Source organism: Lingula anatina, chromosome 6, assembly GCF_051362555.1.
Source record: "Lingula anatina isolate TDL-2025a chromosome 6, LinAna3.0, whole genome shotgun sequence".
Classification (NCBI taxonomy): domain Eukaryota; kingdom Metazoa; phylum Brachiopoda; class Lingulata; order Lingulida; family Lingulidae; genus Lingula; species Lingula anatina.
Window position 1 is genome coordinate 9,785,987 of NC_141772.1, and position 22,599 is coordinate 9,808,585.

General features: G+C 36.2%; 2 protein-coding genes across 2 annotated transcripts; both read left to right on the top strand.

Annotated features, from left to right (window-relative positions):
• Positions 1–106: 106 nt before the first annotated feature.
• On the top strand, positions 107–2,514 carry LOC106172628 (protein SPMIP1). The gene has a single exon (XM_013553420.2). The coding sequence runs from the start codon at positions 107–109 to the stop codon at positions 674–676; it is 570 nt and encodes a 189-aa protein (XP_013408874.1). The 3' UTR covers positions 677–2,514.
• A 5,707-nt stretch (positions 2,515–8,221) lies between these two features.
• Positions 8,222–17,956, top strand: LOC147761103 (uncharacterized). The gene is made up of 2 exons (XM_087015175.1): positions 8,222–9,921; positions 14,350–17,956. The coding sequence occupies exons 1-2, from the start codon at positions 8,850–8,852 to the stop codon at positions 16,767–16,769; spliced, it is 3,492 nt and encodes a 1,163-aa protein (XP_086871301.1). The 5' UTR covers positions 8,222–8,849; the 3' UTR covers positions 16,770–17,956.
• The last annotated feature ends 4,643 nt before the right edge of the window (positions 17,957–22,599 follow it).

Here is a 22,599-nt window from a genome sequence, read left to right on the forward strand (position 1 = left end):
GTTTCTACCTGGCTGCAGTTGCGTGGGGAAGCCCAAAAGAAAAGGAACGGCGTCCTTTTTCATTGACACCAAGGCTTCAGATTAAGTGTCCAAGCCATTTGCAACCATGGCGAGGTATATGGCCAACACTCAAGCTCAGAAATTCTGGGAAGAGTCTATAACCAAAGAAGAACTGGCTCGTTTGCAGTGGTTCGCCAAACTCCGAGGACAATCGACAACAGAAGGTAAATCGCGCCAGTATGAGGTGAATCGTAAGAAAATCGACAACGCTCCAAAAGTAAACGAAGATCTCCAAAAGAGACTACCAAAGATTAAGCCAAGGCAGTACCACAAAAAGAAAGCAGATTACAGCTTTAATTATGCCAAGCTAGCAGCTGAAAACCCCGATGCCGTTTTAGTCGAAATGCGCCCAGTTAGTCCAAAAACCAGAGAACTTTTATACCAAGGTTTCACCAAGGAGGGAAGGGGCAGATATCAGTATTTGAACCAGAGATACCATCAAGCCATCCCAGAAAAGAAATACTCATACCCCCTGCTGAGTTCATGGGAATATGGCTGGCGACTAGAGGACGTGATCAAGAAGGAAGAAATTAAGAAGCCTCAATTCGGACGTACGCGTATCGTCGCAGACACTTTCTATACTAGGACTGGAATTCCTACATTGAGCTCATACTAACTGTGTTTTTTTTTCTGCCAGACTCATACAGGATTCACACACAAAAACTTGGATCTAGTGACGATTTTATTCATTGCCACCCAGCAATTAATCTTCTCCTGCATATGGCGTTTAGCATTTGTAAACTTTGACGGTGTAATACGATATATGCAGGTACAGTTATAGACCAGCTCACATTGCTCAAGTGCTTGTCTGCTGTTGCTAATACATTTTTTTCGGGACCAGGGGACCATTTTCATTGCCAAGGCTCAATGGGAGAACATTTTTATGCTCAGTTTCATGGGCATTTTTTTTAATTTAATTGAGTATCACTGACCAGACCAAGCTCGTATTACCTGTTAACAGCTTGGCAGCATTGACGCTGTGGTTCATTATCTGCTGGAACTCATTCATCGTGATTTAAAAGTATCAAGGCAATTTTTCTCACTTGACTGTAGGTAAAATGACTTTTTTCTATAGACATTGCACTGTGTGTATTGTCTTTTAGATCATGAGAACAAGGTTGATTTTGACATGTAGGTACTTTTTCACTTGTATAACTTTGGTGGGGAGTGGGGGGGGGGTGCATGGCATTATATGTGATACTTTTGGCACGTTTTTTGACTCAAGTGCCTGTTAAAAATTCAGAGGTTAGGTTTACATTTTTAATAATATGCTCCACTAGTTTTACACAATTAACATACCGCAAACCACAACCTCAGGTGTCTAAAGAGAATACAAGGCATGGGCCTGCATCAGGAACCCATTTTCCCTACATCCCAAGAATGTGTTCACAATGACTGGCTTCAGAAGCCAGACCTGGATACACAAACATTAATACTGAATGGAGCAATTGTCAGGCTGATAAACCCACCAGGCAGCACACGCTTTGCTATTAAAAATGTAGCAGTAGCCAATCAGTCAGAAAATTGGATGAAATATCGATAAAATTACTCCTAGTTTCCATCACACGCTGACAAAAAACACTTAGCCAGGTAACCACGAGAACATTCAGTTATATCAGGTGTCTTTGTATTCTGTCTTTAGTGCAGTCAATGGGGTTAAACAAATCGACAAGCATTTATACAGTTATCAGGGCTGTGTAACACTTACCGAGCTTCTCCTCTTTATACTGAGTTTTACCATTGTGGACTGCTTTTGTGTGCCTTTCATAAAATCCATTAATCGCATGAACAATCACAGTAATAGCATTGATAATCAGATTTAGGGAAGGTGAAAGCAGATTTCTGTGATCAATTTTATGAGTATTTAATTGGTGCCAATGCATAATTCAGATAATCATGGAGTGCAAAATGCCATACTTATGTAATCTATGATGTCATAGTTGAATTATTAAGATTTACGTGAACCAACTGGTTTGCAAATCGAGATCCTTATCAAGATCCGTCCATTTGTACATAAAGAAAAGATTGTATATATACATATATATCATATTATATGTGATAGATTTACTACCTAGAATCTGTAGAACTGCTGCATATTTAGATGTGATAATTATAAAAACTAGAAAAAATAGTTGCAACCATTTTTGCCATTGAGAGTGATTTAAGATATATATACTTTAAGCATTCCAAGATGTCCAATGATCAGTTCAAATACTGTATAAATTTACAATTACATAACTTTTCAGGTGTAATTTGTCTGTATTATTCAGTGCTGAAATTTCAATCCTGCACTCCTCACTTCCTTACTGCTTTCTAGTATTACCGCCATGTGCATTGGTACGGAATACCAGTACTCCGTACTGCATATCACATCCTTGTCTTTTCTTTTCACACAGATGAATCATGATCTACTGTGAACTATTGGCATAGAAATAAATCTTTTTTGTGCAATGATCTGTTGTTAATTGTTTGGTTCTTTTGGATTTATTTTCAAAGAATCGTGCTTGAAGTGGGAAGTAAATGAGTCAATTGCATCACTTAACTTTGCTTTCATCCTGAAGTTTAAAAATTGCGGGGGTGGGGAAGGCAATGAAGAAGGCAATGTCATCAAAAAAAAAAAAAAAGAATATCTGAATAATCATGTTCCAGCAGTGTGAATGAAGAATAACCTAACAGCATGACATCCATTAATCAATGGTGCAAACACTGCCGACTATGGTCCTCTCCTCAACTGATGTTCATCTAATGGAAAAGAGGATTTATACATTTATTTCCAAAGGTCTGCATGGGCCTATTAAATCAATCATATAGTTAAAAGGACTTAAAACCCTAGGATATTGAAACAGGACAACAGGCTGGACATAAAAGAGCTGTCCGTTTAAGTGCACAAACTGTAAATGGCCATAGACACTATGGGGTCAATGGGGTCTAAATGGACCCTTTGACCATATTCATACATTTGCCCTCAGGGGCATAAGCTGTGAGATCATATTGAATGGCAGTGTGCGTGTAGTATTCTGTTTTTCATTCGAACCTGAAGAAATAATTGAATAGTTTGTTCTTTTCACAAAGCCTTAAAAAAGGGTAGTGTACCTGCATAAGATAACAGTTTTGACAGCTTTTGTCCAAATAATTTCCCCACTTTCAGAAAAGTTTTGTTCCCCCTACTTTCCTCATTTTTTTAAACCTGAGGCAATAAAACCACAGTGGAATCAAACGCCGTAGAATTATAGTCTGTTGGATTCATCACAATTTCTCAGCTGATTATGAAAAGTAACCAAGGGTGAAAGGCAACCGACTGTGAACCTGAATACAAATGTTTACATTAATGTGAATTCATGCACACTTTAACCTGTGTATGGCTTTATTACAACCATTCAAGAACATGGGCTTGCATACTGTTATATCCTATGTAAATATAATGTCGGAAATAATTGAAATCTTACCCGGCCATTATATTCATTTTGTTCCTTCTTTTTATGGTAGCTTTAGTCTTGCATTAAGTGCATGTTCTCTTTCCTTTTGGTCATGTTTTCTCAATCTATAAAATTACTTCTTTTTTCTTTAACAAATCCCCTGCTTTTACAGTCAGTTAATACAATTTTGGTGATAATTTGGTCGAAATCAGAAAATTCACTAGGTCTCAGGTTTTAGTTTCTAATTAAGTTAACAGAGAGCTGCTTGTTGATAAGTATTTTATTCATTTGATCTTCAAGTACATATTCATATTTCAGACTTAAATTTAACATTATTATTTATATAACAATTATTATTATAGATTTCTAAGTCAATACATATTTATGAAAAATATAGGATTTAAACCTTCCAGGTACCTCTTAAAATTGTACCATCACTCATCTGCCACTGCAATATATCACATATTGTGTGGCTTCCCTTGTGCATGGACATAATAACCTCTTATTATGTCCATGCCTTGTGTAAGTCTTTTTTTTTTCATTTTACTAAAGTTCTCTTTCTATCTTCGCAATGTCTTTTTTAATAGATTATTATTCTAATTAGACAAATCAATACATTAGGTACAACATAATCCCTGTTCAGAAATAGTTGACCAAGGTAATTTGGGGGGAGGTGACTCAGGTGGTTTGGAAAAAAAAAACTATAATGATGGTGTCCACGGCAAGACTATTCTTTCTATTTGCAAGAGCAGCACTGTGTGAGAATAATGATACCAGCAAAACACATCAGTTTTCACTTTGGTTTGAACTTTATTGAACCTTTCTCATTGTTCATCTCACCACTTAACTACGTGTGTGTCCAGAGGAAATTGTACCTTCCACATTTTTTTTCTTATCTAGTATTTTTTTTCTATTAAAGGAACCAGCACAGAATTTGCGACCCTTTTGAATGAATTCTCCATCACATATTGGATACTTCAGCTACTATAGATAAGATATAAGTAGGTTCTTCTGTTAAAAATGGTGATTTTAAGATTATTATGGACACCGGCTATCAGTGACCCCTCCCATTACTTATAATCACCCATGTAATGGCCATACACTGTCCACTATATGTCAGGGTTGCTTGGCACTCTAAAAGACAAGTTCACTCTCTGTCTAATTATTTGTGCTAATGGGTATGAAATTAGAGTCAAGTGGGCTTTAATGGCATACGTTAACAGACCAGAACGGAGAAAAAAAAAAATAAGGGGACAGTTTGTCAAGAGACTGCCCACAAAGATAACATATATATATATATATATATATATATATATATATATATATATATATATATATATATATATATATATATATATATTTTTTTTTTTTGTAAATTGGAATGGATGAAAATGGACAGGGTATTTTACCTGTAATAAACATTGTTTTTACATGTACATATCACTAAGTCTTGTACATACTGAGAACTTAATATTTATATCGAACATTACATATAAGCCATACAGCTTAGGAATACAGCTGTACCAATACACTTATCAGACTTATGATAATTCTATCATGTAACGTAGTCCGTAATTATACATAATTATGCTACTGGATACTTTTCACCCCTTTTTTTACATTGTCTGCTTCCTGCTGTTAATATTTAGGCAGAAGTTGATAATAACAGTTTATGTCATGTTATATTGGTACAGCTGTACTGTTAGGATATTATGTTCGTTGTGAGACAGTAAATTTGTGCTGACAGTCATTAAGCCAAGTTCTATCCCTTCAACTAACATCCTCTTCACAGTCTTAATTAAAAGCTCATAATATCTTGATAAAAAAGGGGTAGAACATTGATTAAGTTTGAAAAAAAAAGAAATCAAAGTAAAAGAGGTATATTGGTCTGAGCTATCACACACTGATCTAAAAGCTTGCTGGCTTGAAAGTTAATTTCATATGATAAATTCTGGTTTCTTCACCATTGCCACTTTGTTAATTTTTCAGTTGGCTTTTTGCATTATTGATATTTCAACTTTTGACCCAACTTAAAAAATAAAATTAAAATAAAAGATGGACCAATTACCATCTGGATCAAATTGACCTCGAGAAATTAACAACCGTCATACCAAGAAACTTCACGATTTCAACTCTTAACTTAAGCGGTCCCATCTTACAAATTATACTTAAGCTACTAAGATATAGTTTGTAACTTTAAAACCCAAGGTACACGTGTATAGTCGATATGCATTTTATCATCTACAAACACATCAATAGTACTAGACCCTCTCGCTGATAAAGGACCTCGGGGTAATATAGCGCCTTGGGGTGTGTTCACATCCAGATGTACTTGGACAAGAATTGGCTTAACTGAAGTGAAATTTATGATAAAAAGTAAATCATTTTTAAAGAGTCACTAAATGTGTTTTCTGTATTAATTAGTTGTAACGAGTCAGTTTTGTGCTTAAAGGCTCAAAAGATGAAAAGTTTAAGTTCAATGCCTCAACATACATGTTCACTCTTAGCAATAATATTTTCTTTCAATCATTATTGTCCTATAGACAATAAAATTTCTCTTAAACAAAAACAAATGTCTAAACATGAGATTTAAAATTTCAAGGCAAATTATCAAGGGGGGTGGGGGGGGGGGGTCCCTACATAATAGATATGGTCCTTTAGTGAGGTCAGTCATGCTATTCCCAGTTTAGGTCAAACTGTAGGTTTTTCTGGTTGTGAACACAATCTTCAATATGTGCAAACCAGTGGGTTATCAGCAACTTATATGGCTGTAAAAGTATCATAACACCTGAGGTGTCCTGTTATCAGTTTAAAATTACAAACTGACAGCTTTATATATCACCTCTCTGAAAAATGTCTCCAGAAGTAATAGATAAGAAAAAAAAAATTAGTTGACTGGTATATAAGCTTACAGTATAGTGTTAAATGTATGTGACTGTGTACATGTACATATATCCATTTTTTTTCTAATATTGACAGTTTTATCTAACATTTATTTCTGCCTACATCATACATCAAAATATTGTTACTCTAAACATGCATATTAACCCATCCTTTAAAATCTCAAGTGCATATACAGACTTTGATAATACAAAAAGTGTCATGTTTCATTGACAACACTTTATAGTATCATGCCCATTAAATAACTGTCAACTTTCTGCCAAGATTGTCTGCATTCAGGTGCCAACAACTGAATTCATTCAAGCATGTTGTTACAAAACAGCAATAATCGATGAGATGTTATGACATTCCAACCAAAAAAAGGGTGTCTGAATATGAATCTACTTAAGTCACGCTTGTGATACACAGGGATACACTGAGAATGGATTAAATGTATTTCCAGGCAAATGAAGCCATTGTCATGGTTCGTTCAGTACAGCTGTTCTGTCCCCATGGTGGTCTGGTTTTATGATAAAGGTTTTAATTTTGCTTACTTATCAGTTTATCAGGGTCTCCACAAACAGTCTGGCATTAAGTTTTATTACCAGCTATTTATTTAAGGGGTGAAATATGTTGCCTGACAAAAGGCAATAATACTGTAAGATTTTATTTCAGCATATGTTTAATATTGGTGGATCCAGGATTATTTGAATTAAGGGTGGTCCATGGATGTGAAGCTGACCCCTCCCCCTCCCCTTGGTGTGGGGTGCGGGGCCCGCTTAAGGGCCCTGAAAAATTTTGTTATTTTTGAGGGGGAACAACGCCATTTGGAACTATGATATTCAGCTAGTCAAAATTCTAATTCCAACAGGGGACCATTGATGTTTTTTACCAGAAATTGAAAGGGGGGAGGGGGGGTCAGGGCCCCCCGACCCCCCCCCCCCCCACCCCCACCCCCAGAATGCAGTTATCTTACTGGGTACTTTACTTGGATGTGCTGACTTATTTAATAATCTTCTCATTTGGATCAAAGTTTCATATCTAAAATACATCAAAAATTCAAATTTACAATGTCCAAAATATTTTAAATCCTTGGGCCTGGAATTCACCTCATAAGACATGATGCCAGAAAAAAAAAGTCCTGAGGTGAAATATCATTTAGTTTTGCTTTCGTTCCACTCATCAGGAGAGCAGAATATCGTGTAACCAACGATCAGTACTTAGAGGTTTGCCGAGTGGCACTTATCCTGTTAGTTTGACAGGTTACATCCAGGGGGTCAGCAATACTAAAGAACGGCAGACGAAAAGCATGGTCTCATCTTTAGAACTGCAATTTGGGTATGTTTCACTGTTCTGAATAAATCAGCAGTGCACTGTCCACTAAAAATGCTGAGTATCTGCTGCTCAAAAGACTTATGGGAACATGTGCAAAAACAAAGACAACTGAAGCCAGACTGTGCGAGAACAGGTGTGGAAAATAGGGCCTATATATACATTTAAAATTTGACTTTCCTTTCATAGGATATGTACAATGGTTTCATTTTCACGCCATATAAAAGCCATTTTCATTTTTATAAAACCAGGTACAATGTCTAGATCATCTGGATCACTACTGATTTGTTTTGAGATAAACTTCACTAAAAATTTCCACCTTAGAACAATTTGTGTCTGAAGTTCTTAAGTGAAATCTGCTCCAGCTGAGTTTAAAAGCCATTGGGCTCTTAAAGGTAATCATATATGCCAATCAGCTAAAAACAGACTTTTCAAGAGGCCAACATCAGCTTGCACAGTGATGAGCTGACAGCAAGTGAGTGAAATCTTTGGTGACACTGCTGTTGACAGCTGTTTTATTTAGTGAGGTATCATAGAGGTGATTTCATGGCCAAATTTAATTTCAGAAAATCCCTATTTTAGTTCAAGTTATATGTAATTAAATTATATTTAGATGTCCTAAAATTATATTAAGTGAATATTTAAGTAAATTACATTAAACTTCTACATAAATCAAGTCAGATGTCAGTGTATAATAAATGTATTTAGATGTCCAAGTTAAAATTACATTAAAGTTCTGCAGGATGTTTTCAGGACTGAATAACTTCATTTATGGCTTCATCTTCTAGTTAAAGTTTAAATCAGCCTTGGTCTAATTGTGTTAAAGGTCTCCTGCAATATGTCTTAATTCTGTTAATTGGCTTCAATATCTCTGACTTGCTTAAGGAATCACTGTAATGTAATTGTCCTTGTGTATTAGTATATAAGGAGAAGAATTTGCAATATACTGTCATTAGAGTCTTGTGTCTTCACATGAAGTAGTCAGAAGTAGTGTAGAGTAGAACATATAGTCAGCAGAAAGAAGTGGACCAGTGACACCAATACCTGGATTGTACAGAATAAAGGTAGAGATCACACAGATTGTAGTGAGTCTCTAGAAACGTAACAACGGCTTGGTGTTACATGGTGGAGCCTGAAGATCCCCAAAGTACCTCTCGCTAGATGTCAAGTGTACCAGAAAACAACATAATCAGACAGCTACGAAATAGAAATATCATGAATCAACAAGAGCAAGTCCACCCAGGAGCTGATCCCCAACCGCAAGAAGTAAGAGTAAGAGCACAACCAGAAATTCAACTAGGAGTCCCTCTACAACTATTTACGGGAAAAGAAGATCCTGCACGATGGATATCACGCTATAACAAACTTTGTACAGCTAAACAATGGAATGAGCAAGAAAAGGTGCATCATTTTCCTCTCTATTTAGATGGAGTAGCAGAGGAGTGGCATGAACAATTGTCACAGGACATTCAAGAAAACTATGAACAGTTACAGAGAGCATTCCAGTCAAGATTCTCTCCTCATCCTCACGCTTATGACAAAATTGCAGCATTACAGAACATGGTACAGGCACCTCATGAAAAAGTTTTGGACTTTATAACAAGGAAAAGAACTTTAGCCAACCAAGCACACATACCAGAAGATCAGATGTCACAGTACATCATTCCAACATTGCTCCCAGAAATCAAGAAATTTGTAATTCAAAAACAGACAAATTCCCCACAAGAACTAGAAGAGGCAGCTGCATTAGCTGAAGCAGCAATAATGTCCACAAACCTGAATGACAAGAAAGTGGATCAGGAAACAATAGGAGAAATTTACTCCAGCCAAGCCCAGCAGTTCAGTCAACAACCACAACAGATCAGTCAACAACCTCAGCAGTTAAGTCAACAGCCACAACCTTTCAGTCAACCGCTGCAGCAGTTTAGTTACCCACCACAGCAGTATATTTACCCAGCACTGCAGTTTATTCAACCAGCCCAGCCATTCGGTTACCCAGCCCAGCAGTTCACCTACCCAGCCCAACAATTTATTCACCCAGCCCAGCAGTTCAGCTACCCAGCCCAGCAGACCACTCAACCAGCACAACTAGAATCTAACAGCAGGACCCAAATGCCGTATAATGAACAAGCAAGGTATCAACAGACTCAGCAACCTCGTCAACAGTCCAACCAGTCCAGACAAAAAAACAATGGACCACGCAGCAACAAACCAGACTATTGCAGAAACTGTGGTAAGTGGGAACCATTAGCTCATCACAAATGTCCAGCAAAAGGTCAATTTTGTCACAAATGTCACAAAGCAAATCATTTTGCTAGAGTGTGTTTAAGTAAACAACATTAGGGATACGTGCACAGCAATAAACAATCAGTCAATTCAAACAAAATTTTGGAACAACCTCAAATAGACATTTCAGCCTTGTTAAAAGGTAATCCATTGGAACACAACTTGGTAGAAATTAGTGTAGGTAAACTTCAATTCAATGCTCTTGTAGACACAGGTGCTTCTGTATCATGCATTTCTAAAAATCTAGTATCTAAACTGTGTCCCGATGTCAGTTATCAACCTTCATTTCTGAAAACTGTAAGAGGTGTAGGCGGTGAAAATCACCCAATCTTTGGTTGCATCATGCTGTCTTTTTCCATTGATAATACCACCTTTCATCACAAATTTCATGTCCTTGAACGTCTACCAAGGAATGTCATCTTAGGTATTGATTTCCTACAGAATAATTCAGCATGTATGGACTTCAGTTCTAAAACCCTCACTTTCAAGGACAGCATAACAATTCCTACTCACCAACAACAACATTTTGGAATGGCCAGACCTGTTTCAGATACTACCATACCTCCCCAATCTGAAAGCTTAGTTCCCCTCAAAATATCAAGACACAAGAATGCAAAGTGTAAAACGTTCTTATTAGAACCAGCAGGGAATAAGTATTTCACTTCAAGGTGTGTTGTCAGTATGAATAATGGCAAGGTTTTGTGCAGGGTATATAATCCAACAAATAAAACAATCAAAATATCCAAAAGGGAAGTGTTAGCAAAAGGATACCACATAGATGAAGACAGTGTTTCAGCTTTACAAGAGAAAACGGAAGTCCATAAAGAGATGGGTGCTCCAACTTGCAATGAAAAAGAAAAGAAACAGTCAGATGAAATAGCTATTGTGGATACATGTATCATGCAAACAATCCAGAATGATGACGGTCCTTCAAAACAGAGAGTTAAGTGGGGTGAAGACAAAGTGAAAATAGCAGAAAGCATAGGCATAGATTTACAAAATGCAGATTTAACTGAAGATCAAAAATACCAATTATCAGACCTCATAGGTAAATACCGCTCTGTTTTTGCCACGGACCTCTCGGAATTGGGTAAAGCAAATGTAGCCCCTCACAAAATAGAGACAGGAAACGCACCACCACAGAGACAAAGATTCTATAGACAAACACCAGAAAAGAGACAAGAGACCCTCAAACAAACACAACAGATGCTGGACAATGACATCATAGAACCTTCTACCTCTCAGTGGGCTGCACCAGTGGTTTTAGTGCAAAAGAAAGATGGAACGTATAGATTTGCAGTGGACTACAGAAGATTAAACAGTGTGACTGAACCAATAAGCTGGCCACTACCACGGTTAGAAGACATCCACGAGACCGTAGGAGAAGCAAAAGCTAAGTTCTATTCTTCACTTGATATGGCCTCTGGATACTGGCAGATACCCTTGGACCCACTGACCAAAGAGAAAACATCCTTTGTCACTCACAATGGCCAATACCAATTCAAACGCTTACCTTTCGGCCTTCGGAATTCGGGTACAACCTATCAACAGATCATGTCACAAATATTGCAGGATTTAAATTGGAAAATCGCACTTGCCTACATTGATGATATTTTAGTTTTCAGCCAGACATTTGACCAACATTTGTACCATTTAGAACTTGTCTTCCAAAAGCTTCAAGCAGCAAATCTAACTCTTAAACCTGCAAAATGCAAATTTGCCTCAAAGAAAATCCACTTTTTAGGCCATGTTTTATCAAAAGAAGGAATACAAGTAGACCAACAAAAAATTGAGGCAGTTAAGTCTTTTTCAACCCCCAAAACAGTCTCACAGGTACGTAGTTTCTTAGGCCTCACAAACTATTACCGAAAATTTGTCAAAGACTATGCTAAAATTGCAACACCTCTGCACGTTTTAACCCGAAAAGACCAAAAGTTTGAATGGACGAGTGAGTGTGAAAAGGCATTCCAACACCTGAAGCAAGCTTTAACAACTACTCCAATTTTGGCATTTCCGGATGTTTCGAAACCTTTTAAACTGACAACCGATGCCTCAGGTACAGCAATTGGGTATATGCTTAGCCAGAAAGATGAGCATAATAAGGAGCATGCTATTGCATATGGAGGAAGAGCCTTAAGTAGACTGGAGCAGCAGCGCTTCCTTTCCCCTTCGGAATTAGAATGCCTTGCTCTAGTTGAAGGTATAAAGGCATATGAACATTTTCTTGCAAACAAGAAATTTGAAGTTTACACAGATCACCAACCATTAAAGTGGTTAAATAGTAAAAAGTCATCCAACCAAAGGCTCCAGAGATGGTCTATCTATCTTCAAGATTTTGACTTTGAAGTTGTTTATACAAAGGGCGCTACAAATCCTGCCGACTGTCTTTCAAGGCAAACTTATCCAGAAAACCCAGAAGAACAAGACATTGAGGACAAATTCCACAAGGCAGACATTGTTACCGTAGAAACAAGCAAAATGCTTAAAGATTTACATGAAATAACATTTATATATCAGACAGAAGCCCCTTGTATTATAGCTCAAATAGATGGCGCCCTTAAAAAGGCACAGTATCAGTGCTCAGATATTAGAGAAATAATAGAAAATATCAAATCAAACAAGTTCCCTCATTCAGCCCAACAAGAATTCCACAAAAACAAATTCATGCTAGATGAAGGAGGTGTGCTTCATTACCTGTACCAACCCAGAAATGAAAGAAAGAACAATGAGGGAAGAACAAAACAACTACTTGTAGTGCCTCCAGGTTATCGAAAAGAACTTCTACAAGCATACCATGATACACCAGCAGGCGGAGCTCATCAAGGTTTTGACAGGACTCTTGATGCAATTAGATTGCATTACTATTGGCCAGGAATGTACAAAGACATCCAAAATTACATTCAGTCATGTGACACCTGTCAAAGGTCGAAAAGACATTACCATGCTCGCCCAGCACCTATGCAGCCTCTACCTGTCTCAGATGTCATGGAGAGATGGCACATTGATATACTTGGACCCTTGACGAAAACAAAAGAAGGTTACCAGTATATCTTGCTAGTAGTTGAATCATTTTCAAAATACCCAGAAGCATTTCCTTTGTATACTCAAAATGCCAAAGAAGTTGCAGAAGTTCTGTATACTCATATCTTCACTCGATATGGTGCACCACGCTCCCTTGTTTCAGATAGAGGTCAAAATTTCAGATCAAAGCTGGTACAAGCTATTTCTGAACTGTTCCAAGTCAAGCAGGTTTTCACTAGTAGTTACCATCCTCAAACAAATGCTGTCTGTGAAAGAACAAATGGTTTCATTGGACAAACTCTTAGGGCATATGCAGACAAGAAACAAACCAACTGGCCAAAAGTCCTCCCGTCCATCCTAATGGCTTATCGCAAAACACCTGGAACAGCCACAGGCTTCTCCCCATATTTCTTGCTGTACGGACGTGAAATGAGGACACCATTTGATTTGAAAATGGCACCCAGAAATAAACTGCCAAGTTCCATTAAAGAATATGTGGCAGAACATTTAGAAACACTAGAATGGGGCAGAGAAGTAGCAGAAAAGAACAAACTGCAAGCCAGTGAAGCCAACAGAAAACGGTATGATAAAAGAGCTAAAGAACCAAAGTTTGGAGTGGGAGACTTAGTGCTGTTACACAACACGGCAGTTCCAGTAGGACTGAAAAAGAAGCTGCACAAAGAATATACAGGACCTTACAGGATTCTAAGAAAAACAGGACCCACAAACTTCCTTCTCCGAAGATGTGATAACAACAAACAAAAGGGTCCTGTGCATGCTAACAGACTAAAACCATACCATGAACCTGAGGAAAGACAAACAATAAGAAACCAGGAAAACCAACCAAATGTTACAAATCAACCACAAGAACAGAACAGAAATGTGAAACAAATAGAAAAAATTCTTGAGTGCAGTCACTACAAAACGGGCCATGTTTATAGGGTAAAATTTAAGGATATACGTAGGACAGAATGGGTACATGAAGAAATGGTACCAGCACAAATGAAAAGAGAGTTTCACAATACCAAAACTTTCAAGGGCAAAGTAAGGAAAAGACCTGCAGTTGTCAGGTTAAAGAAGTAGAAGCTACATCTGTACACACAAGTAAATAGGGCAGGTACACAGAAGGAGAAATTACTAGGGTTATCGGCAATTAGTAACACTAGATAGAATCGTAAAGTTACAAAGTGCATGTTGTACAAACCCCCAAGACTGTAACCTAGCCAGGCATAAACAAACTAAGGTACCATCTATACCCTCCTGTCTTTCATTCTTTAGCCAAATACTCACAGTGGTGCAGGCACCAATGTTATTGTAGGCGGCAAATCCTATTATTTCACTCATCTTTCTTCAGGTACCAAAGGATGTTTTTGCAAGGAAAGGACACAGTCAACCCAGACCCAAGAGCATGCAATTTTTAGGCTGCTGTATATACTGATAGGCATCACCATATTGGCAACATTAACGCCAGTGAAAGCTGAAACATTACATCGGGTAAATTATGGGGTTCTCTTTGAGAAAAAAACAAAAATGATGGTTGCTACAGATTACTGGTTACATACTTTTGAAGTTCAGTTACCACATGTATTAGTTCAACCTCTATTCAATTTATCTTGCTCACTAAAGCATCATAGTAAAAAGACATGTAGTTTAATAGATAAGGCTTTAAGAGAATCAAAGAGGATATTTGTAGAAACAGAAAAGAACATCGAACATCTAGTGGAACGAATCGAAAGGATCTTGCCAAATGCAAGGCATAAGAGATCAGTTCTTCCATTTATAGGTTCAATTAGTAAATCTCTCTTCGGTACAGCAACAGAGTCAGATGTAAATCGTGTCATACAACATGTAAACATACTACAAGAGAGGCAACAAAAAGCACTCCAATCTTTTGCACGGTTAGCACATACCTTTTCTTCAGCAACAGCTTTACAAAATTCCCGACTAGATAACATGGTCAAGGCAATTACTAATAATCATGACTTAGCTATGACTTTAGGAGGAGATGTGAAAATAGTAGAAGAAGAGTTACAGTTTACCTTTAGGACTATGGCAAAACTTATGCAACAATCCACCCTAGCAGCTAAGATTGCAAACAGAATAGAGAACATGTTAATTGGTTTTGATGAATTAATCCACGGCAAGCTGTCACCATCTATCATTTCTCCACATATACTTACAAAAACACTGCAAAATATTAGCCATGAATTGGGAGGATATCAGAACATTGCATCTTTGGACTTAAGATATTATTACTCAGCAGGTCAAATAGCATTAACTAGGCATGACAAAACTGTCAGGATTACACTCAAGGTCCCCCTTTCACCACTTCAGCAACTTTTTACCCTTTATAATGTGCAAACATATCCTGTACCAATCAACCACAGTCTGAATTACTCATCACAACTTTTAGATTATCCAAACCTTATTGCCATAAGTTTAGACAACAACTATCATTTCCATCTATCAAAAGAAATTCAACCCCTTTGTTTAGGAGAAAATATTCAAGTCTGTTTCATGACAAGATTGACAATACGCAAGGAAAGTTCATGTATCATGGCAGTGTACAATAGCAACAAAACTGCTATCAAAGACAAATGTAATTTCAGACTTTTAAGTAAACGTTTGTCAAATTTAGTACCATTACAAAACAACCAGATTCTCATCCTAAACACATACAATGTGTCCATTAATTGTCCCAAAACAAAATATGTAATTCCAGGATGTGTGCACTGCATTGCTAATATCCCATGTTCCTGTTCAGTGCAGGATGAAACTTTTATGATCCCAGCCACTTCGTCTTGCCAGAAAGATCACAACACTTCCACTATCTTACATGCTGTCAATCTCGCCGTCCTTCAACATTTCTTTGATTTAGAACAATTTTCAGACTTGGCAGCTGATACCCTTTTTGAAGAATCTCCTCAGACTGTTATTCCAAAGTTGCAAATATTTCAACATAACTTTTCTCACATAATTGCTCAAGATGAACTGACTCATGTAAGTCTGAAACGTGTAGCAGAGGCTGCGAAACAAGATAGCACTATTTTCCGCACATTGGCTGAGCCTATCTTGTCAGGGCATATTCCAGTACAACCTCAAGATATTTTCGAAGACTGGAAAACTATACTTTCATGCATAGCTGTTGTCATGGCATCAATTTCCTTCCTTAGCATTCTAGGTTTCACATACAAACTCAAAGTTTTGTCCACTACAATCCTCACCTTACAGACAGCTAGAGCAGCATCTATTCCCTCATTCATTTATACAACTCCCTTTCCCATAGCAAACAAAAATGCCACTCATACAGAATTAACTCTGTATGACATGTTGTTTTTATTTCAAGGTATAATCTGGCTTGCTATCATTGTGTTTCTAGTTGTCATCAAATGTAGAAAATACATATGCAACAAAAACATGCATCCCATCCTCTCATTAGAATTAGTCACTGTTGATTCATGCATTACCTTCCCTCTGACTAAACTGTCAGCCTGTCCACACAACTGGAAAATAGAGGCAACTACTGTCTTCAAAAATATACAAGTCCAAGGTGTAGTTGCACCCACAATTCTTTTGGAATGGGACGACATTCACATTACAAATGTAAAAACAAATGAAGATTGCCCATTGCCCTCAACTATCAGTGTCTTGCCTCATGTAGCCTGGTACCTCAAAAAGTTACTACAACACCCTTACGAAGCACACTTCTTTGTAGAACATCATGGTTTCATAACTCCAATGACAATCACTCCTCACAACAGTGGCTCAGAGTAAATATCTCCAAAATGGGAGACAAATAAGAATAAGTTAAAAAGTTTATCCAAAACATATCAAAATGCTTGAATTGATTGATATTGTTGCTGTGCATTTACAATAAATTACAAGGGATAGCTGGACAAAGAGGTTCCCACTATACCATTTCAGTATTGGTACATGTATATATTTGTAGAGAAGTTTATTTAGACATATGGAACTGATACATACAAATGTTAAATGCAATGTATACCTTAGCTTGTAATGTGTAAATATAGATATGTGCTATATAACTGTTTTTCAATTCTTCATGAATGTAATATTACATGTTATTATGGTAATAGTAATGATACATATATTTTATTTCTTATATGCACCCTTAAATGCTTAAATAATACTGCATAAAACTAAATTTATTCAATATCTTCCCTTCAAAATGTGAAGTATTGTAATATACATACTAGTATTATCATTATTCCATACTGCTTTTAAATATAATGTCCTTACCAATGCTTATCATTCAATATTCAATTTATGTACAAGATATTGGCCTTATAAGCAAACTCCCAATTAGTGACGGTGATTTCATGGTAAATATGAGGACATATTTAAAAGGGCCCCAGGGATGTATCATAGAGGTGATTTCATGGCCAAATTTAATTTCAGAAAATCCCTATTTTAGTTCAAGTTATATGTAATTAAATTATATTTAGATGTCCTAAAATTATATTAAGTGAATATTTAAGTAAATTACATTAAACTTCTACATAAATCAAGTCAGATGTCAGTGTATAATAAATGTATTTAGATGTCCAAGTTAAAATTACATTAAAGTTCTGCAGGATGTTTTCAGGACTGAATAACTTCATTTATGGCTTCATCTTCTAGTTAAAGTTTAAATCAGCCTTGGTCTAATTGTGTTAAAGGTCTCCTGCAATATGTCTTAATTCTGTTAATTGGCTTCAATATCTCTGACTTGCTTAAGGAATCACTGTAATGTAATTGTCCTTGTGTATTAGTATATAAGGAGAAGAATTTGCAATATACTGTCATTAGAGTCTTGTGTCTTCACATGAAGTAGTCAGAAGTAGTGTAGAGTAGAACATATAGTCAGCAGAAAGAAGTGGACCAGTGACACCAATACCTGGATTGTACAGAATAAAGGTAGAGATCACACAGATTGTAGTGAGTCTCTAGAAACGTAACAACGGCTTGGTGTTAGAGGTCACACAGAGATTAGGCGAGTTCAGAAAATAAAAAAGAATTAAGAGAAAGAAGAAAAAATTTTAAAAATTAGCAGCAAGATTTCAGCATTTTAGTTCATTTTAAAATACTAAAATATATTCTACCCATGAGGGTCTGAAACATTACAGATTGAGGGATTCAAGTCCTTTAAGCTTATGGGATTATTAGAATATTGATTTCCAAAATATGACACCATTTCATAAATCATCTGTTATTAACTTGTCAGTGTACATAAACACCATGTGAAGGGACAGGTAATTTCAAAGTGTTGCATCCCTGATTGATATTTCAAACCCAATACATTCTGACATCATGTTATTCAATTTCAAACCTATATAAAAAAAGAAGAAAAAGAAAAAAAAAAGAAAAGAAAAATAAGGAAAACATCTACATCTTTGATAGCAAAAACCAGACACATAAGGCGGCTATGCATTTCATTTTAAACTAATGTCCCCCCTACTGCAGTTTCCTTAATCTATCATTATAAATAGAAATATTTAACCTGCACATCACACCACATGCCATGCATGTAGGCTAAAGTCACTCCATGAGTCTGCTGTTTGATAATATCAAGAATATATTACAAAAACATTCTTGATAACATCTTTTAGGTGCTTAGGTCAAAATATTTTTGCTAACACACACACACACACACACACACACACACACACACAGAGAGAGAGGGGGGGGAGGGGTGTCTGAGAGAGTTGCATATGGTTCGACTTCCATGGTTAGACAGCTAGATAACTACAGGCATCCATACGTTGTACAGGCACACTGGCACTGAAAAACAGACAGACAGACAAACAGACAGACAGACAAACAGACCGACAGACAGAAAGACAGACAGGCCCATTGAAATGACAAAATCACACAACCAATTCTGAAACTGCCTTAATATAACCTTGCCAAGGAGGTTATATTTGCATCTTCACCATTTGACTGTCTGTTTGTTTGTCTGTCTGTCTGTCTGTCACAAGCCTAACTGTAACTTGTGACACATAATGTAAGTTAATCATGACCAGAAAATGGCTCTTCGACTTTTACATAAATAAAGAAAAAGAAAAAAATTTATTCAGTGGGGTTATCACGCATGTACATAAAGTAATTCCATATCATGAAATGTGATCAAATAAAAGGTCTGTTTGTTTGTCTGTCTGTCTGTCTGTCTGTCACCAGCCTAACTCTAAAAGTTTAGGATGGATTTTGATGAAATTTTCAGGATAGGTTACAAATGGACTGACTTAAAAGTGATTACATTTTGGTGACAATGCATTCATTCATTAATGTTTTAATAGTTATAGATAAATTTTTTGTCTTGGCAGAGTTAGAAATTGCTGTTCACCTTAACTTGTGACACATAATGTAATTAAGTTAATCATGACCAGAAAATGGCTCTTCGACTTTTACATAAATAAAGAAAAAGAAAAAAAAATTTATTCAGTGGGGTTTTCACGCATGTACATCAAGTAATTCCATATCATGAAATGTGATCAAATAAAAGGTTTGAATTTTAAATTACAAGCTCAAATCATTGAACCAAACGGGGTTCATGGTACCGCAAGTGTATCACAGAATTAATCGAAATGTATATATGCAGTAACTGAAACTCTTGGTAGAATCTGATATCTCTTCAATTTTAATGTTTAAATGTACCTTTCCATACTGCAGTGTTAATGTATTGTATTAGCTTAAAGCTTGTACAGTTCATAGTATGTGATGTCCTAATATAAAGTGCCTGTAAAGGGGTATATGACATTCTACATCATTTTTTTTTTTTTTTGATCAAAATGCAAGAGATCATGGAGATTTTCAAGTTTTTAAAATGCTACACATTTAAACAATATTAAGTGGATAGAAGACACATTAATATTTTTTAAAAAGGAAAGAAAAATCCATTTCCTATTTTCTGAAAAACTCGTTAAATTGTAAACAAATTCAGGTAAAATTCCATTAAATATTGCTGCATGCATTGTATTGCATCTGGATCATGTTCCCCCTTTATATTGAAGAATATTGCTATATTGTGGAACCTCAAAAGCCCAATAAACTTCTAAAACACTAACAAAGAATGAATCTACATATCTGAGCCATTTTTAGTAAAATCTATATACCACATACAAGGTGTGTACAACTACTTACTACAAAATTAATCAATGACTTTCACACCTCAGGTGAGATAGACAGCTAGTAGACAAAAACAGGAAACAAATCAGTAGTAGATTGCTACTGCCTTTAAAAAGCAATATCACAAGACTTTGTGTGGCTATGGCAACCAATAGCAGTAAATGGAACTGCTTAGTGTGTTTCCATGCCTTGGAGCAAAGCTTACATTCTTTTTCAATTAGCACTATAAGTGGAATAGTTTTTGTTTTCATTGATAAGGCCATTAATCTGTTCACAACGACAAGGAATGCAATACCACTTACATGTTCAGCTATATTTCTAAGTCAATATTGTCTGCCCATCATTTTTGAAAATTTTTGTTTCCTTCATTTTCAAATAGAAAAAAAACAAATAAATTGGCACCATCCATTTAATCTGACAAACAAGCAGAATTCCTCAAATTAAGGAAAATCTATAAATTAACCCAAATTTTCTCAAGTTTTAGACTTGAAACAAAATTCATTCATTTGCAGATGTACAGTCTCTTCCATCTTTCCATTTTTCTCTCTTCCTCTTTCCCTTTTTTTTTGTTGTATACAAAAAGAATAAAATTGAGCCGTTTAACAACAAGTCACATTTTCTGCTATAGTGGGATCTTTAATGATTGTCAACTAAAGTGCTTGTAAAAGAAAAAGAAAAAAAAACCAAGTACCACTTGAAATGGCATCTTTCATCTGACTGCATACTTGAAGTCAAAGCAGTCAAAGCCACACAAAAAGAAGTCTTGAAGATAAAATGTGAAAATTTTTATGTAATATGTTCTGTGACTTGGTGACTATGATAGATGAAGAAATCCACACTCCTTCCCTTTAAAATGAGGGGTAGTCTCACAGTTAATGACTTGGTATGAATGGGAGCAAAGGTGTACTATATCCCATGTGAAACCCAAAACATGGAAAATATTTTTTTTCTGTTTTTTTAACAACTTTTGTCCTCAGTTTTCCCATGGGGGCATGACATACGGTGGTTTGAAAAAAAAAACTTATTTTATTTATCATTTTTAAGTGGGTGGCAGTTTAACCAGTGGAAAAAAGTAAAAAAGTAAAAAGTCACCTGAATGACTAAACCTCGGTCAAAACTTTTGACACATTATTTCTGAAAACACCAGAAGCTGAGCCCGGCTTGCAAATTTAACATGTTCCTTGAAATACACGACAGAGGGTCTTTGAAAGGAAGTAGAACCTTTACCAGAAATAGCTGTTCATTCTTTATCATCTCATTAATATTTATAATATATATAATTTACAGGATAAACTGACAGAGGCTATATTTGGCATTACTCCAACTGATGTAAAAGAAAGAGGGGTACCATTAATGGAGAGTAGAGGTACCTTGGTCCCTGGTTCCATGCCAAGTACTCTTAATTAATTTATCACATTATTGAACAGAAGAATTATATATTGTATGGTCAGGGACCTATGAACACTGAGATATATAGGCCAGAGCAGGACTCCAGGCTCAGCCCTTGTACTGCACTAAAAACTTGTCCCTGAATAATGTTTAAATGTTTTAACTGCCATTATCTGTAAACAGTATAATAGATACACAAACCGATTTCATAATTCTCCACTTTTATCACCTCTGCCTTTGTCCCACATGATATTGTAGTGTCATGGCTATTATATCATTGTGTGATGTTATAAGAATATATTCGATCGACATACTAAATTGTATTACAATGATTACAGTGATTTGAAACATTTATTGTATGCATAGTCATGCCCCATGCATGAACTCAGGACGTTAGGTTTGCTGGATTCGTGACAAATGAACAAAAAAGATGAAACTTGCACTTTATCAACTGTAAGTACCCCTGATTAACTCTTCTCTGTGTATGAAACATTAAACATCACGTTTCTTTAAAAAACCCTTCTTACGAGACAGTATTGTGTGTGAGTGTAATTCACGAGGAAGTCTTTCATTTTTTAGTGACATAGAGAATTAATGTATCATCTAGAGTAGCAAGACGTGAGCTTGTCACATTCAGGGAGATTTGCTTTGAGTAATGAACGAGAAAATTCAATAGCAAACTGTATTTTCATTTTTCATTCCTTTCTAAAAATTCACTACCCTTACAATTTGTCAGTGAACTTAATGCCAATATTAAGTAAGCTCGTGCTGTTTAACAGATCTTCAAAAAAATGATGACTAAGTTGGTGACAATTTTTTTTGTGCTTGCACAGGATCTTAAAAATGAAGACGTAAAAAACTATATAGAAAAAGGCTATTGACAATGTACATCTAAAGACTGGCAGGTATGATACATTTAGCCCACACCCAATGCAAGCACAGGCAACTAAGACCCCATTCCTATACCTAGATTGATCTAAGAGGATCGATCCATCTCCGAGGGATTTCTCACTAAATTACTTTCAGCTTAAGTGGCTCTGATGTCTGGCACAATTACTGAAGCTGTTAGGGGGTAATTAACTTTTGTTTA